Genomic DNA, 16,770 nt, shown 5'->3' with positions numbered 1-16,770 from the left:
ATCTGAGGAGATATCACAAGTATAAGAGGGACCATATGAGTGAACAAGGTTGAAAATAATTTGCCAAGTAATCAGAAAGGGATTTCTTCTTAATCCTTCCCCGTTGTCTGAAAGAGGGAGGGAGAAGAACGGCTTTTTCCCACATACAAACAGCCCGCATGGAAGTTGTGTCCTTGCCTGGGCCTTTCTGTGGGTAGCAGTCCAGTTAAGGACTATCATTTTCGCACCTAAAAGTATTCATGAAAAGGGAGAGCACAGCTCTCATCCCACTTTTGATCTCATGTGAAGTATTTCACACTTGCGTTTTTTTCCTTGACCATTAAGAAGTGTGTTCAGCTCCTTACTCTAGTTTCCTACTGCCTGATGTTCAAACATTCAGGCAATCAGGGGAAGGACACAAACCGAGTCCAGCTTGTTCCATCTCTTGCTTTCCAGGGTGAAGCACTCAGATAGGTAAACTAACATTCACCTGATACAATCTTGCAACTCATGGTGATAGGCTGGAAGGATTTTCCGGGTGACTCTGCAGGGCTTGGAATCTGACCTTGAGGCACTATTTTACAGCTAGCTGCAATGGGTTGGAAGGCTGAATTTCCATGAGAGCCAAAGGGAACTTTCTGGGTGGCTAATTTGGTGGGAGTCCGTTCTATCGAAGATGGCAGGGAATAAAACGTGGCATGTCTTTCGGTTTCAGCATTCCCAGGGAATCCTGATTAAAACAGGGAAAAGAAGAGAAATAGATCTTAGGCTGAGACATCTAATTCCTTACTGTGCTTCTCTACACAAACAAAACTAACGTATGACAAATGCCCTCTGGAAGGAAGGAAGGAGAAAGCAACTGGTGGGCAGTGCTCAACAGGGAGAAAAAGGTGTGAAGGGAGTTGCTTCTGCGCACATCTGTCAGGTTTGTCTCTGAACCAAAGAAAAAAAATGTGAACATACACAGCCTGTTCAGCTTTGGTAGGTCATCGGCCACTTCTTACACATTTTCTTTAAGAGACTCTTCCACTGACAGAAAGCCGTGGATAGTGTTGTGTCCACAGACAGGGTTTCACACAACTAATGCAGAATTTCCTTCACAAGAAATCTTGCAGTGCATTTTTTGGAGTAAGAGCACGAGGAAACCAACTGCTGCCTTATGACCCGGGCTAAGGAATCAGTCTTATCTGATGTAAAAGGAGGTTATTTAACCTTGACCTGATGAGAGAAGCCACTGCCATTTTGCCTAAGAAAGAGGCAGTTTTACCTCCTTTCTCCACCTGAAGGTGCTGCCCATTTTCATGTTTCAATAAAACGGTGTGCATTTAAAATTTGGCTTCATTTCCTCATTTTTAGCTGTGCTGCCATAAGAAAACACTGAACTTAAACAGCATTCTTCGTGCTAAGCCAGGACAATGCCCCTGGCATTGCACCACTGAGCAGAAAGCTCACCATGCAAGACCTGAGCATTACAGCCATTCCTTTAACACAGGAATTCAGGATAGATTACTAAAGGAATGAAACCGTGTTGCATGTGATCATATTTTGAAATACAGTTGCTGTTTCCAGCAAATTTCTCTCACTAAATTGTACAAACCATAAAGACCTCCTTGTTTCTCTGAGCAGTTAACTGAGATTTGTCCTAATATTATATATTACAGAAAAAAAAAAAAAAGAAACAAAAAAACAGTATCAGAGGCACAGTTTTTAATACTTCCCACAATCTAGAAATCAGAATAGCGTGCTGAAGTGGCCAGTACCTAGATTGCTTCAGGCAATTCCAATGATGCTACAGCATCAATTGCCAGCACATTGCAGTGGGCACTGCATTTCCAGATCTTACAGGTGGGAATGAGACCAACAAATATACACTAAGTCTTCCACTCTCTACTTTCACCATCACAGTTACACAAAAAGTTTTTCCTCAAACACATCACATGTTAGGAACCAACAAATATAACTGAACACATCACTACACTAATTCCTTAAATGTATACACAGTCCCCAAGACATCCAGAAACCTAAAAGCCCTCTGAAAAAAGTCTGCCAAGAACAAAACTACAAGTGCTATTCAACAACCTTTTTCCAACTACGCACACTGAACGAAACTCCACATTCACTAAGTTTAACAAAACAGAGCTCGCTCAACAAACTCAAAAAAAAAAGATTTAAAAAAATCAAATAAATGATAACAATTTCTAAATTATGTTTCCTAGTACAATAAGAAAATAATTGTCTGAGGTAAGCAAAAAGGACGTATCAACCTTTAAGCCAAAGGAACTATTAAGAGAAAGTACCCAGAAGCCATTCCAAGAATTCCAGTCGCAGCAATACCCATTTGCTTTACCTTTGTCTGCAGAAGCATCTGGGCTGGAGTCCCGCAGCTGTTTAATTGGCGAAGAAGCTTTGACTGGTGCTGGGATACTCAATGGCAGTGGTAAAGATGTAGGAACATCAGAAAGGTCGGACTCTGAAGACTGGGAAAAAAGATATTCCTCGCCGAGCGAATGCCTATGTAGCTCCACATCCACTACCTTCCAGAAACAGGTGAAAAGATGACATTAGTATCCAGTAGTTAGGTAAAGATTGTGAAAACAACTATGCCTTTTTAACTATTATTTTAAATGTCTGGAAACCTCTGCCCTTCCTCCCCCAAACTCCGCATAAAATTTCCATCCATTTCCATGAAGCTCCCCAGGGCTAAGACAAGAATCTTTCAACACTAAAGCACCATGGTAAAACAGAGCATCTCTCAGTCCCCGGGGAAAACTGAATAGCAAACACTGCAAGGAACACAAAGCCCAGGCTCCAGGTGAGCTCCTTAGGGACAGGCACAAAACTGTAGCTTGCCTTTTTGATAAGGTCCTCAGAAAAGCACCACTACATCATCTACTCTTCAAAAACGTACTTTCATCACCATAGCAATTTCATGTTAAAGTTTTCTCTAACGATTGAAAAGCTGAAGCAATGCTATTTCAGAATAAAAATTTCCATTCAGTACAGTCTAACAGGGGAAAAAATAATAAAAGAAACTTTAGGGATATAACAAACTGAGTAATTCATTCATTTCTTTTATTTAAAGTTTTCAGAGTTAATTTTCCATGAAGGTACTGAATGTTGACATGGGCAGACCTTTTCTTAATTTACTGAATATTTTCAGCAGAATAGCTAGCTTTAATTTAAAATTCTTGATGTCTGAGATCTGTAGCACATTAGAAAGCAAATCAAGACATTTGGTACCAAAGGCTCCAAAAAGAAACAAAGAACTGTAGTACAAGTTAAATTCTTTATGAAAGAGCTGGAAACAGTTTCCTCTGAACTAGAAAGGGAAAAATGATTGTTGTTGTGCACAGTGACAAGGTGTCATAATCGTTTCATTTAACAAGAGAGCAAAACCTACATTCCAGAAATTGTGAAATCAAATGGGTCTGACTCGGTGCTCAGTCCCTTCTATCTTTTTCTTTCTAAACATCTTTAAGGGAATCAAAGTACAACATCCATCCCGCAACCAGCTGGCTCACCGTTTCTGCGCCGAGTGTCTGCAGGCCTGTGTAAGTCCTGTCCAGCTGGATAAAGCAATAAGATATGTTTATATTAACCAATGCAGAGGCAGCACGTTAGCTAGAATTTACAGTACTACCTGTTTGAAAGGAGTTGAAACTACATCAGACAAGCAGCAGTGCATCAGGTTGGTTCTGAACCCATGGGGCCAGAAAAACGTGCACTATTAAGGACCCTCTTCTGCTAAGAAGCCAACCACAACCCAAAGCCCACACTGAAGTAGAAAGGAGCAAAAAAGCTGAAGGAAATGAGATTTGTTGGGGAGATACTATTTCGTCTAAGAATAGCCTTTGAGGAGTATCTTTTTTTGATTCCTGAGGTCTAAATAAAGAAATAAACAGCATGGATTTGCTGACTCAAGATCCTCACACTACTCTGCCAGGTATGAGCATCAGAGAGTCTTCTCACGAGTGCTTCTATTATGAAGCATGACAAGTAACATTTTCAGTTATTTTTATTCCATAGACTGGCTCCATTTTCCTCTGTAGGCTGCACAACACCCACCATGCTGTTCGCAATTTCTTCTGAAGTTCAGCAGAAGCTTGAGTCACGCAGCCACACGGAGGTGCAGTGCATCACAGGAGGTTCAGTGAAGGAAGCTAGCCCACACAGGAGGAATGGGACTCAAGCACGTAAAGCAAACTGCATCAGCTTATACACTTCAAGTGTTCAAAGGCACGTGTTTTTCTCCAAGCACATTTTTCTCATAGTCTACATTAAACGTTCCCAAGTTCCAAGGAAACATTTTCAATCTTCTCTACTGTCTCCATATGTGGTTACACCTCGGTATTTACATTAGTAGGAAAACCATAATTGCAGGTAGGGCTTAAATAAAACTAATCATGCTGCTCACATGAAAATAAACCAGCCCAGGACTTAATGCCTCTAATGCTAGGCACTGCTAATTAAAACAAAACCAACAGGATTGGCCTAGTTTACCAGGGCTGCTGCATGCTATAAATCCTATTGAATGTCACAGGGCAGGTGAATGATTTGAAAGAAGGCTCTGTTCAGAAGGAACGAGCGGCAATCTCAGCCTCTCCCTGCCCACTTTGCCATCAGAGATAATCTCTAGCTGGTACGTGCAGGTGCGGAAGGAAGACAACAGTTACAGCAATCACTGCCAGCGGAAAGACAGCCCTGCAGCAACCTGTCAAGCTACAGCCAGCGAGAGCATGCTAAAAATCTCATGCTGTAGGGGAACAATAGGTAAATGCTTTGCTTCTGCAAAGCTGGGCTCCTTGGCTACGGCATGGCCTTTAACACAGGCAACGTAAGGGACTTTCCTGGATCTTTTTTGATTCTTCATTTCAACTGTTCAAGTGTAAAAGAACGGCAGGGAAAAAATACAGAGACAGAAGCACACACATACAAGCGGATGCTCTTCTAGATCACGCAGAGAGATTATGGAGCGCTCATTTAATTGCCTTTCTCAAACATTCTATTCAAATACCTTCAGATTGTGTATGATATCAATCCTCTTGTTCTGGCTATCCTTAAAGTGTATCTGGACTCTCACAGGGAATTCTCCCCAGCCTCTCCTGGTCAGGTGGAATGGAGGTTCTCTGGAAACAAATGGTGATTCACATTTTGTATGCAGAACAGGTAGAGCTTTCACCTACCTCTTTTGTAGAAAGCCAAAAACTACTTGTCTAACTGACAACCAAAGCTAGCTTAAGGCCTACTATTCACGACAGAGAGGATGCAATCAAACCCACAAATTCTAATTTTGGGGACAGCTGAAAACTTGCTTTTATTTCACAGAAGTGGACAGAGAAGGAAATGGTGTAAGAGCAGGATGAAAGACTACAGGAAAAAACATAAAAAAAAAGACTATGTGTAATGATAAAAAATACTTGCTTTAAAAAGTCAGCACCTAGGACACTAGGCTCCAAGGTGAGTTTTCATTGCAACATTTTGCAGTCTTTCTGCTGTTCCCTGTCTAGTAGCAAAAAGGCATACGCTTCATGTAAGGCCAATGAAACAACATACAGACTACAAGGAAAAGCTAACTCAACCAATGTCATTCTCCAATCCGAAAAAGAAGGGCAGATTTATCTCTAGCATTTAGCATTATTTTTTTTTCCTTTAAGATTTTAGTTTGTTGTTGTAAATCCCAAATGCAGTTTTGCAATGAAACAAAACACTGACTTCTTAGTCCAGAACACAAATGTTCATGGGAATGACTAGAGCTGTATGACAAGAAGAAATCTATTAACTACAGGAAATTAAACAGAAGACAAACAGCACTGACATCAGATACAGTAAACTGAGAAAGGCACAAAAAGAAAGCAGTCAAGTCTAATTTAGTATGCTATACCCGAAATATAAAGGAGCTTGTTTTCATCCTGGTCGGCATCACCTTCTCAGAATCATTAGCTAGCACTAGCACTTCTTATCTCAGATACGCCTTTCTGGAGTTGCCCGTCAGCCAATTTAATTTTGCCAGAATTAAGTTGCCATTTTGTATGGAGGTGTTCTGCCCACTTCCCTCTAGGCAGGCAACTGAACCCTAAGAGAATAATTTCTTCAGGAAAACACGAAGCATTTTGGACTATCTTTTCCAAAGAACAAGAATGAAAAACTGACAGGGCACCTGCCTGCAGTAGCAAACACAGAACTGGGCCTGCTGATCACAACAGGGTCACAATTTTGACTACAGGTTAGGTGAGGACAGAGAAACTGCCTTGTTTCTGTAGCAGCAATAACATGATACTGATGGGAAATTAATTCCACAAACCATGAAGTCAATGCCACTGATCTCACTGCAGTACAGAAATACCTGGGAGAAAGATAAAACTTGCCCAAACATACATACACAATTAAAGCTACAGGTAAAACAGCTTTCTGAAACCTCTCTTTCTGTTCCACATACCACTGGGAAGAAGGAGGAGAACATCATCTTTCCAAATGCACCTTGCACAGCAGACAGTATAATGCATACAGATGTACAAACTCACAGGGATAACAGGGGAAATGCAATAGAGAACTTTCACCAGTACGGAAAAAATAAAAAAGTTTGGCACATTTGATACAAAAAATAATGTAATTATGCTGTTATTTTGAGAGTCTGTCAAGCCAAGCTGGAGGTTAAAGAAAGACATGAAACAGAAGACCAGGAGAAGAAGGTGCTAACTTCAAAAAAAAAAATTGGCACTGTAAGCCTGGCAAGCATAAATAGGAGAGTGACAACTGGAAATTACCTCACTTCTACCAGGTCATTAGGTTTGTAACTGGGATGTAAGAAGAACCAAACTTTCTTGACAAAATGATTTATACTGGGTTCTCTCCGAGAGCCTCGGACATACACCATCCATTTATGGGTTGACTGATCATTTTCTTCTCTCTTGTCAGGGGGAATGTACCTGGCAGAGAAATTAAAAAAAAAAAAAAAAAAAAAAAAGGATGGTAAAATGTCCACATGTAACTTATCCAATGTATACTTCTGCTAATTATTCTATATTCTGACAGTTCATCAAGATCTGCAGAAAAAAACTCCTCCAGAAACAGAAATCTCATAATTTACTCTATACTCCCAATATATTCCCTCATTCCAGTGCACAACTACCATAAGAAATTCATCCAGTTAAAAAATTGATTCTTAATCAGGAAGACTTAATTTTAATATTTTGTCAGCTTCAAATCCTTTTCCTCATCTTTTGTGAGACATCAAGAAGTCAAACTGCTCTAAAACACAGCGTCAGCAACTCTGCTACCATAAATCCAAAAAAAAAAAAAAAAAAAAGCAATTATTCTTATACATTTTAAAGAAGCTCTTAGTCAATAATTGGCTCTGGGTCTAGGATTAAGTAGATTTTCAAGACAATTCTAATACCGTAAGTCTCATCAGCTAACATTTGCTACTTTCTGTGCAAAAGAAAATTAACTTCAGTAGTACAGGGTAGAGAGTTAAAACCTTGACTTGTCCATAGCTTCCAAAAATGAACGCTTTTATTCGCTACTTTCTTCAAAGTTCAACAATTAGATAAATTAACCTGTCTTCAATTTTTTTGTGGAGGAAATATAAAAACCATAAAAAATTTCTTCAAACTATTCCACAGAGTTTTTCTCATAATTTCTCATTTGGGGTTGGTTTGTTTGGGGCAGGGGGAGAGTCAGGTGGTTGTCTTTTTTTTTTTTTTGTTAAACACATCCCTATGCACGCATCAAAATAGCAATTAGGACAAATTGCTTTTCAGCATTTTCGTGGGAAAACCTGGGATTTTATAATGGACAGAGAAGGCTTAATCACCTCAAAAGAAACAGACCTTAAAACCTCTATTTATACTACCTATTAAAACACCTCTTCCCCCAACAAAAGGTCTTGCAGATACTCAAGGAGGGAAGCCTTGGGTCCAGTACCAAGAGCAATACCTCCCACTGCAGCAGCCTAACAACTTTATCTCCTAATTTTAACCTCTTATTCCATTTGATTGTGAAGTAAAGGCCCATCACGGAGACTTTGGATACTAACTTGGAGACATTGCCAACCACAATCGTTTTCTTCACATACAGCCGTGAAGTCTCGTCGGTTGGCAGCCCGGCATTTCGTTGTCCTGGTTTCTGAGAGCTTGAAACACCTGAACTGTCCTGAGGGTAGGGGAAGAAAAAAAGGCAAACAAAAAAAAAACAAGCATTCTTCTTAAACATTACGTTGTTTGGCACTAGAAAAGTAAAGTGTTGTTAATAAAGAAAACCCACATAGTTAAAGGAGAGATCAACCCAGTGATGCCCCAAGCTGGAGCAAGGACAGTCACAGAAGCCTGGCATGGTGTCAGCTTCTATTCATCTTTCAGCCACCTCTGTGTTGGCCAAAGATGCCCCACCATGCTACAGCCAAGCAATCCAGCTGTTTCACCAAAGCCCCCCCTGCAGAAACTGTCTATACTGGGCTGGTGGTTTACGGTACAGGTACACGCTGTCTGCGTGCTTCTGCTGTGGACCCTAGGAAGGGTTTCAGCACACCGCAGGCCTGTTACCAAAGCTGCCACCCTGCTCACTGGATGCAGAAACAATGCTTTTTCTGCCACACCACATGGCAACTTGTCCGACTGCAGAATGCAGCCATATGCGGTGGTATACACATCTCTAGTTTGGGTCAGAGGCTCTTCTCCTCTGGCATGGCCGAGATGGAAGAAACTGAAACGAAACAGAAGTTTCCTCTCAGAGAGCATTCAGCATTTCACCTGCAGCCAGTGAGCATCTCCCTCGGGAAGCTACCTGCCTCTGGTAAGGGAAGCAGCTGGGGCAGAGGAGCAAGCTGGGATGCTCAGCAAGCTGCAGCTTCTCTGCAGGAGAAATCACTTATCTTCTGCAAAGCTTCTCTTCAGTTGTCTAATGGCCCCTGTGATTAAGAATGTGGCTCTTTTCTATTTCCTAGAGCAAGAGAGATGAAAATAAGGGAAGCTGGTGCTCGCTGCGAGATGTGGGCTATGTTTCAATCACATGGTACTGAGGACATGGCTTGAGAAGGACCTTTTGGGCAGCTGTATCTGTATCTAAGTGGGTTCTTAGCCACAACTGTACAATGATCTCTGCAGCTCCATCATGAGTCATGCAGGGAATGGATCCACGTCAAAAGTAACACAGAAAAAAGCTCATGGAAGTATGAAAGGAGGTATTTTTAACGTGGATCAGTCTGGTTCAGTTAAACAAATGGTAACACTAGTTCAAGAGCAAGCAGTGCCACTGAGAGAAAACCAGCACATAGTGCACCCCCAGGAGGGGCCGACCCACCCCCCACTAGGCTGAGCACACACTGCTGAGCAGCCCCAGCCCCAAAGGTTCAATCACTCAGAGCAACGCAGTCCCCAGGGGCACCCAGCAGCATCACTACGTGGAATATCACCAGCTCCCAGAGCACAGCACTGGGAATGACACTTCTTGCTCTTCCCTCCAGGCTCTACCCTTCCTGACACAACTTCCATCCGCACAGCAAAACCCTGTGCTCAAGCCGTGAAACAGCTCCTTCCCCAGAGGCTCCCAACCCAGACAGCAGCAGATCAGCAGTGCTACCATGAACGCTGTCACTGCTGCCTGGCTGACCTCTCTGCTGGGTAAGACTGAACGAAGAGGAGTTACCCAAGTTACATACGCTTCAGTTAGCCTCACAGCAAAGCCAGGCTGAGAGTGGAAGCAAGCGGTTGGAGAGGGTAAGAAACAGATCTTCAGCAAGGTGGGTGACAACATGAAGAGCTCCTGGTGCCAGCACCGAGTCCAGACAGAGCACACACCTCCAACAACTTGACCACCACTCGCGTTTTACTTTACCCGGCCAGTATTTCTGCTCTGTCTCTGGTCCAGGCTGTTTGTCAGCCGCTCGTCTGCGTCCAAGTTGCCATTGTCCTTGTCCAGGAGAAAGTCATTGTGCTGGGAGAGCGAGTCGCTCTCGGAGTGGTTGGCGGATGGAGTGTCTGAGCCCTGGTTAGCAGGGGACGAGGATCTGGAGGGCGATTCCAGGAACTTCTTGATTGAAGGGTGATTGAGAATTGTTGTGTCACACGTCCTGGTCCCCTGCAACAGAGGCCAGGCAGATACAGTAATTTATTTTCCCGCAGCCCAGATAAAACGAGGCTGTGCCAAAGGGGAAAATTCAACATGCAAATAACGAGCTAATATTTAATCAGCTGCCTTACAGAAAAAAAAAACACATATACCCCAGAAGAGAAAAGCTGACAATGGTTCTATAGAAGTAGGACCCCAGATCGAATCTGTTTCTTTAGAGCCTCTGATCCCCCAAATCTACCTAGCTTTGTAAAGGAGGGCTGCAGCACTGACACTTACAATGTCCCCTTGAAAATAACAGCATCCCCTCCTCTGCAGGCTTTCAGCGTACACAGAAAGACCACAGATGCCTGATTCTTGCAGGCAAGCAGGGTATGCAAATGTACGAGGCTCCTTAATTTTGCTACCAACTGGTGGTCTCGCCAATGCCCATGAGGCAAGATACATTTATTAGCAGCCTGCCTGCTGCCAAAGCTTAACAGAAGCTAAAGAGGAACATGCTTACGCACGCTTGCAAAATTTCATCAAAATGGATGTTTCAGAGCTAATGTTAGACCCTCCTGAACCTGCGAGGTTTAACATGCAGCCAGTACGGGCACCAGCACAGGGCAGAACTGCCCTCAGGAGGTGGCAGCAGCAGTGGAGCTGAATAGTCCCCCACCCTGGAGTTAAGGGCTCAGCTGAGAGCTTTCCTCCCAGCTGCCCGTGAGGCACATGACCTAAGCAACTGCCAACTCTCCCTGCTCAACAGTCCCTAGAAGAGTTTTGAAACCAAAATCCTGAACTTTGATATCTGGACAACACAAATCCTATTGGTTGTCTAAGCATTTGCAAGAGCTCTATGTGAAACGCACACACACACACACACACACATATATATAAAAATCTTTAAAACAAGAAAAATCCTAAGCTTCCTTGAAGCCTTTTCAAAATAGACATAAATCAATAAACAACCAACCCATTTTCTGTTTTTTCATCCAGTGAACTGACCAACACCTTGTCCACTTATTTGTAGTAAAAACAAACAACCCAACAAACAACTAGAATTGTACAGAACAGGAAGCCCCAAAACCCAGAAGCACCAGGCTGAAGAACTGTTTGTGAGAACAGATCAGGAATTTGCAAGTCATCTTCTTACAAGATCACAAACATTTACATATTAAGCACACTGAATTAAACTACAAAAATACACATTCCCTAAAGCAGACATAGAGGCAATCACTCCCTGCCAGCAGAATCGAGCACGTTAACCACACAACGAAAACAGACCAAAAAAATGAAACCAGCAACAAGTTCAAATTAAAAAGAGACCTGATTCAGCCAGCATGCAAAGCAGGACTTTTAGAAACAATACAAAATGAAATCAAAGGTACAGCTACATTAGACATAAGCTCGTAACAACTACAAGAAAAACACAGCAAGGTCACACCAGTACGAGTGTTACAAACACTCCAAAACAACATATAACGTTAGCATTTCTGCAAACTGTGAAACTCAGCAAGGGAAAAAAAAAACACCCTGCATGGCAAAACAAGTAAACGGGGCAGAACAAGCTCTTGCTGACATGTGACAACACTGTATAAAGTACTTTAAAAGATCAGAATCTAGCTCAAATTCCTCAGCCACCCACACAAAACCAAAAGCAGAGAAGAGATCTCCAAGCCTCCCATCATAATCTTTCTCAGCTCTAGTTGCTCAATTCAAGTTCAGTGGGAGGAAAAACAAGGTGGACCATTACTTCTTTTTTTTTTTTCTGTCCTCCACCAAGTCTTCTGGAAATCAAAATAGGAAAATAGGAATAACAATGAGAGCCCTTGCTTGGTAGAGAAACTCTTATGGCACTGGAGTGAAACCTCAGCTCTCAGCACACATTAACAGGTTTCAATATCAGTTTAGATTTTTCCTGGAAAACGGCTACCATTTTTCCAATTCAGGGAGTTAACTAAAATAGGTGAACTGGCAGGGAGCTACATGTCAGGAGCCTGCATTCAGCCTCAGTGTGAGCCTGGAACACCCCACAATTACCAGGCCATTAAAGAATCAGTGCTCAGAAGTGCTCAGGAGAGTTAACTTGCAGGGTTTCTGTTGTTTTATTTCTTAACCTCTTCGTGAATTTTTAATCTTTTGTGATAGCTCCTTGATTTACCTCATGCTTCACTGCTGCTATCAGCCTGGTTAACACACCATTAACAGAATGACTGCCTGGGTAAAGGAAGATTGTTTCACTGCCCAGGACTGAAGAAATGTGTGTGGGTTTTTTTTCTGACAAGTTTCTAAGCCCATCTACTTTCATTCCATTTGTGAGATGGGAAAATTTGGTCTTCACTCTCCAGTGCTTTGCAAGGATAACTGTGAGGTGTGGGAGAAGCCAGGTGCTCTGCTGCATGACAAAAAGTACCCAGTGTTTCAGGAGGCAGAACCAAGCGCTGCCCAGGGGCTTCTCACTTCAGTCAAGATGACTGACGTGGCCAAGGCCCAGCCAGTGACACCTACCAGGTCACCTCTCCCACTGCTCTCAGCGCAGGTTCAGATTCTTTTACTTCAGAAACTGCACCTCAAACCTCAACATTAGCTGTATAACCAGTGGGCTACACATCTCTTTTCACAAACACCCCTCAAAGCCTGTCTTTTCACAAAGTAATCTTTACCTCTCCAGCTTTAAGAAGACCAGCAGAAGCATAATAGTTAGCCACGATACAGGCACGCAGCTTATCCATCATCCTTCTTGCTTCAATCAGGCGCTATGAAAAGAAAAGAAGAGGTAACATATAGCAATGAATATATAACAATGAACAGATAACCACTACCCCAATCTCCAGAAGCAAATCACAGGACTTTAACTTTTTTTTTTTTTTAGTAAGAAAACCTTTATACCTGATCTATAACTTCAATTTCATGTTCTTTATTCTTCATCTCGACAGCAAACTGTTCTTTAATAATTGTCTCAATCTTCTGCACAGCAACATCTCGAGCTGCACAAGGCCACATATGAAAAAAAAAGAAGAAATATTTCAATCTCTGATGCTCCACTTGAAAAAAAACGAAGATAAATCATTAACAAGTGAGAAGTGATGTGATAATTTCAACATCAAAAAAAGTCAGGGATAACTTCTCTGCAAAAAAAGTAATTTGTCTTAACAAAAATCACATGCGTCTTTAAAAGCTGGCTTACGTGGAAGGCTATTTTTTTTCTTTTTAGGTCTGAGATGACAAACAACATATGACCAAACTGCTTACTTCTGTCCTACTGAAGCTGTAAACAGTAAAACAAAAAACAAAGAAACAAACGAAAAAATGTTATTGTCAAGTGCAGCTACCACTGCAATTGTGCAGAGTACCCTGGAATGCTATGTACATTTTTGTCTCTCCCTGGCCTAATTCATATCCAGGAAATTTACACTTCATGTAGCAATAATAATGCAAGCCAATATTTTATATGTTTAGCACTGGCATGGAGCACAGCCTGCTCTGGAGTGCCTACAAGCCTTTTATTGGCCACAAAAGGAACTATGCTGCTGAAAGCTGGTGTGCCTCCTACAAAATCCTCTTCCAGGAGGGCTGAATCAGAGCAATCCAAGCAACCTGTTCTTATCGGTTCTAAGGACTTGGAAGAGCAGTTGTACTTCTAGAAGAAAGCCTGAAAAAGGTCCTCCAGCTTGTGTCAGAAGCACAATGACCACACCACAAGGCAGAGGAGAGAAAAACCAGCCTGGGTTCCCTAGAAAAATTTTATGTTGTTTCTCAACAGAACAGGAGGCAACAACACTAAGGCTGTGTTTTGAGCTTCAGAGGAAGCATTTGCTTGACTAAAGGGCATTTATCTATTCAAAGAGGCTTCTAAGATCCTACATGGAAAGAGCAAAGAAATGAAAAGCAAGGCAAAAATTGCTGGTGTGTTCCAGCTATCAGGTAATTACTGTGACAAGGAATTTTACCGTCCGATTGGGTACCTACAATGTGAGTAACATAACCTAGGCTTGCATTTGCAAGAGGGTATCCTACAGGTATTTACTGGTTTCCATATACATATATATACACATACACTATCTAGAACTAGAATTAGTTCAAGCCCACATTAAAACTGAATTATGATAGAATTGGTAGGATAGGATGAGTAATGCAAAATTAAAAACCATCAGAATATAATTTCTCCCCAACCACGAACTTGTACATGAACCACGTACTTGGGAAATTTGCATGTAAGGCTACACTTAAACTAAACTTGAACACAGTAAGGCATGAAACATGCTGCTCAGACAAAGACAACTGCATCTCTTCCCAAGACTGAGGCCGTGCAATACCAGGATTAAGACAATTAAAGCACTTTAGAATTTGTGGTTACATTACAGAGGCTTTTAAGAACGCTTTATTTTCATATTTTGTCCTGCGTAGCATCAACCACAGTCCTCAGTTAAGACTGTTAGCGAAATTTGTATTCTTAAGGTATTCTTGTATGGAAAATGGGGGGATCTTCTAAGAGAGAAAGACAGAAGTCAATTTGGAAGAATCACCTGAATAACAAGTTCCCTTTGGCAAGGACAACGTCCCAAGGCCCTAAGTCTGCTAACCATTAAGATCTTCCAAAGAGTGGCTTCCAAAGCAGGCTACAAACACCTTTACAGTGACACATACACATGACCAGAGCGAGTGGCAGGTTCCAGCCAGCTCCAGCAATGCTCCCCTGCCAACCCCTTAACAGACCCGCCCAGAAAAACTGCAGGTCACCTTCCTCCAACTTGTCCACTTATACAGTGTCCTGCAAAGCATCCCCTGCAAAGCCACTCCCTGTCCCTCTCAAACCAGCAGCTGCAGCATCCTGCTGTCCCTGGATCTTCCCCAGGTCCTACAGCCAGCTGCATTTTTCTCAGCTCCCATTTCACAGAATCACAGAATTGTCTAGGTTGGAAGAGACCTCAAGATCGAGTCCAACCTCTGACCTAACACTAACAAGTCCTCCACTAAACCATATCGCTAAGTTCAACATCTAAACGTCTTTTAAAGACCTCCAGGGATGGTGACTCCACCACTTCCCTGGGCAGCCTGTTCCAATGCCTCACAACCCTTTTGGTAAAGAAGTTCTTCCCGATATCCGACCTAAAACTCCCCTAGTGCAACTTAAGCCCATTCCCCCTCATCCTGTCACCAGGCACGTGGGAGAACAGGCCAACCCCCACCTCGCTACAGCCTCCCTTGAGGTACCTATAGAGAGCAATAAGGTCGCCCCTGAGCCTCCTCTTCTCCAGGCTGAACAAACCCAGCTCCCTCAGCCGCTCCTCCTAGGACTAGTATTTTCTTCACTTCTTCAGCTCCTCCCATTGTTATCCTCTCTCACTGGCCCACTCCCTGTCCCTGGGGCAAGCAGCTCTACCCTCACCTGCCCAAAGTCTGCAACCTGCCCCAGGCACCCAGCCAGGGGGAGGGCTCCCAGGGCAGAGATTTCTGACAGCCCCAGCGCAAACCCACCCAGCAGCTACCTCCATCCCTCCTTCCCTCGCTCTTCCTCTCTTCCACCCTCCCAAGCACCTCTCTCCCTGCCTCACCCCTCACACTGCTGGGAAGGAGCATGTTGCACCCAGAGGAACCAGCACACACGGCCGGGGCCCTGGGGAGCTTGTGCTAACTGCTGACAGGACCAGGGGATGGCCTCAAGCTGTGCCAGGGGAGGTTCAGGTCGAAATGAGGAGACATTTCTGTCAGAAGGAGCAGTCAGGCACTGGGACGGGTTGCCCAGGGAGGTGGTGGAGTCACCGTCCCTGGGGGTGTTCAAGGAGAGGTTGGACGTGGTGCTTGGGGACAGGGTTTGGTGGTGACACTGGTGGTCGGGGGTGGCTGGAGCAGGGGTCTGGGAGCCGTTTCCCGGCCGTGCCAGCTCCCGTGCTCCATGCCCGTGCCGGGCACTGCCTCAGCCGTAGCCCCCTGTGCGCGACGCCCCCCCCAGGTGCCCGCGGCTCCCACCTGAGCGCTCGGCCGCGCGGTGCCGCTTGCTGGGCTGCGCGACGGCGATGTCCTCGTAGTCGGGGTCCTTCTCCGCCACCGCTCTCTTCATCCCGGACATGCTCCCGGCTGCCGCCACGAGGGGAGGGGCGGAGGCGTTACCGGCACCGGGCCAAGGGCTCCCCGCTCCCCGCCGAACCCCCCCTGAGGGGCCGGGGGGGGGGGGGGCGGTGCCCGCTCGGCCCCGTCCCACGTGCGCTGCTCCCCTCCCCTCCCCTCCCCTCCCCTCCCCTCCCCCGCTCACACAAAGCCGCCGCCGCCGCCGCTCCCGCCCCGCTCCCCCCCCTCCCTCTCCCGCTCCTTCCCCCTTTGCCCGCCGCTCACCCGCGCGGCGCCGCCCGGCCCCGGCCCCGGCCCCGGCTCCGGCCCCGCCGCCCGCGCTCAGCGCCGGCCCCGGCCCCGTTCCCGTCCCGCTGCCGCCTGCAGCGCCCCCGCCGCCGCCATGAGCGCAGCGCCGCGCGGCCCCTCAGCGCCGGGGCGGGGCCCGCGCAGGCGGACAGCGGCGGCGGGGCGGGGCCGGGCACAGCCCGCCCGGTTCCCCCCCACACACGGCTCCCTCCCCTCACAGGACAGCGGCAGGAGCCGGGAGCAGCCCAGGTGCAGGGGAACCATCGGTGTGCGAGGCTCCTGCCAAGCCGTGCTGCTCCTTCCCCGGCCACATACCTGCCGTTCCGTCCTCAGTGCCTGCCATTTTTGCCTTCAGAGCCCCTTCGCATCCTTTTGGCTTCCCGG

At 44.9% G+C, this 16,770-nt stretch overlaps 1 protein-coding gene across 5 annotated transcripts in view; it reads right to left on the bottom strand.

Annotated features, from left to right (window-relative positions):
• The window catches only part of YEATS2 (YEATS domain containing 2), a 47,882-nt gene extending 31,494 nt beyond the window's left edge, over positions 1-16,388 (bottom strand). For 3 of the 5 annotated variants that reach the window (XM_032192899.1, XM_032192901.1, XM_032192902.1), the window contains exons 1-11: positions 16,363-16,388; positions 16,000-16,107; positions 12,919-13,016; positions 12,693-12,785; positions 9,811-10,053; positions 8,015-8,130; positions 6,744-6,905; positions 4,994-5,105; positions 3,501-3,545; positions 2,327-2,513; positions 470-709 (exon numbers count right to left, since the gene is read on the bottom strand). In XM_032192899.1, the coding sequence (XP_032048790.1) occupies positions 470-709; positions 2,327-2,513; positions 3,501-3,545; positions 4,994-5,105; positions 6,744-6,905; positions 8,015-8,130; positions 9,811-10,053; positions 12,693-12,785; positions 12,919-13,016; positions 16,000-16,099 (1,396 nt within the window). In that variant the 5' untranslated portion in view covers positions 16,100-16,107; positions 16,363-16,388. Of the gene's footprint in view, positions 1-469; positions 710-2,326; positions 2,514-3,500; positions 3,546-4,993; positions 5,106-6,743; positions 6,906-8,014; positions 8,131-9,810; positions 10,054-12,692; positions 12,786-12,918; positions 13,017-15,999; positions 16,137-16,362 lie in introns of those variants that run through there. The other 2 variants (XM_032192904.1, XM_032192900.1) reach the window with 2 other exon arrangements.
• Positions 16,389-16,770: the final 382 nt, after the last annotated feature.

The sequence above is a fragment of the Aythya fuligula genome, chromosome 9, assembly GCF_009819795.1.
Source record: "Aythya fuligula isolate bAytFul2 chromosome 9, bAytFul2.pri, whole genome shotgun sequence".
NCBI classification, from domain to species: domain Eukaryota; kingdom Metazoa; phylum Chordata; class Aves; order Anseriformes; family Anatidae; genus Aythya; species Aythya fuligula.
This window is presented reverse-complemented; position numbering and strand designations above follow the sequence as displayed.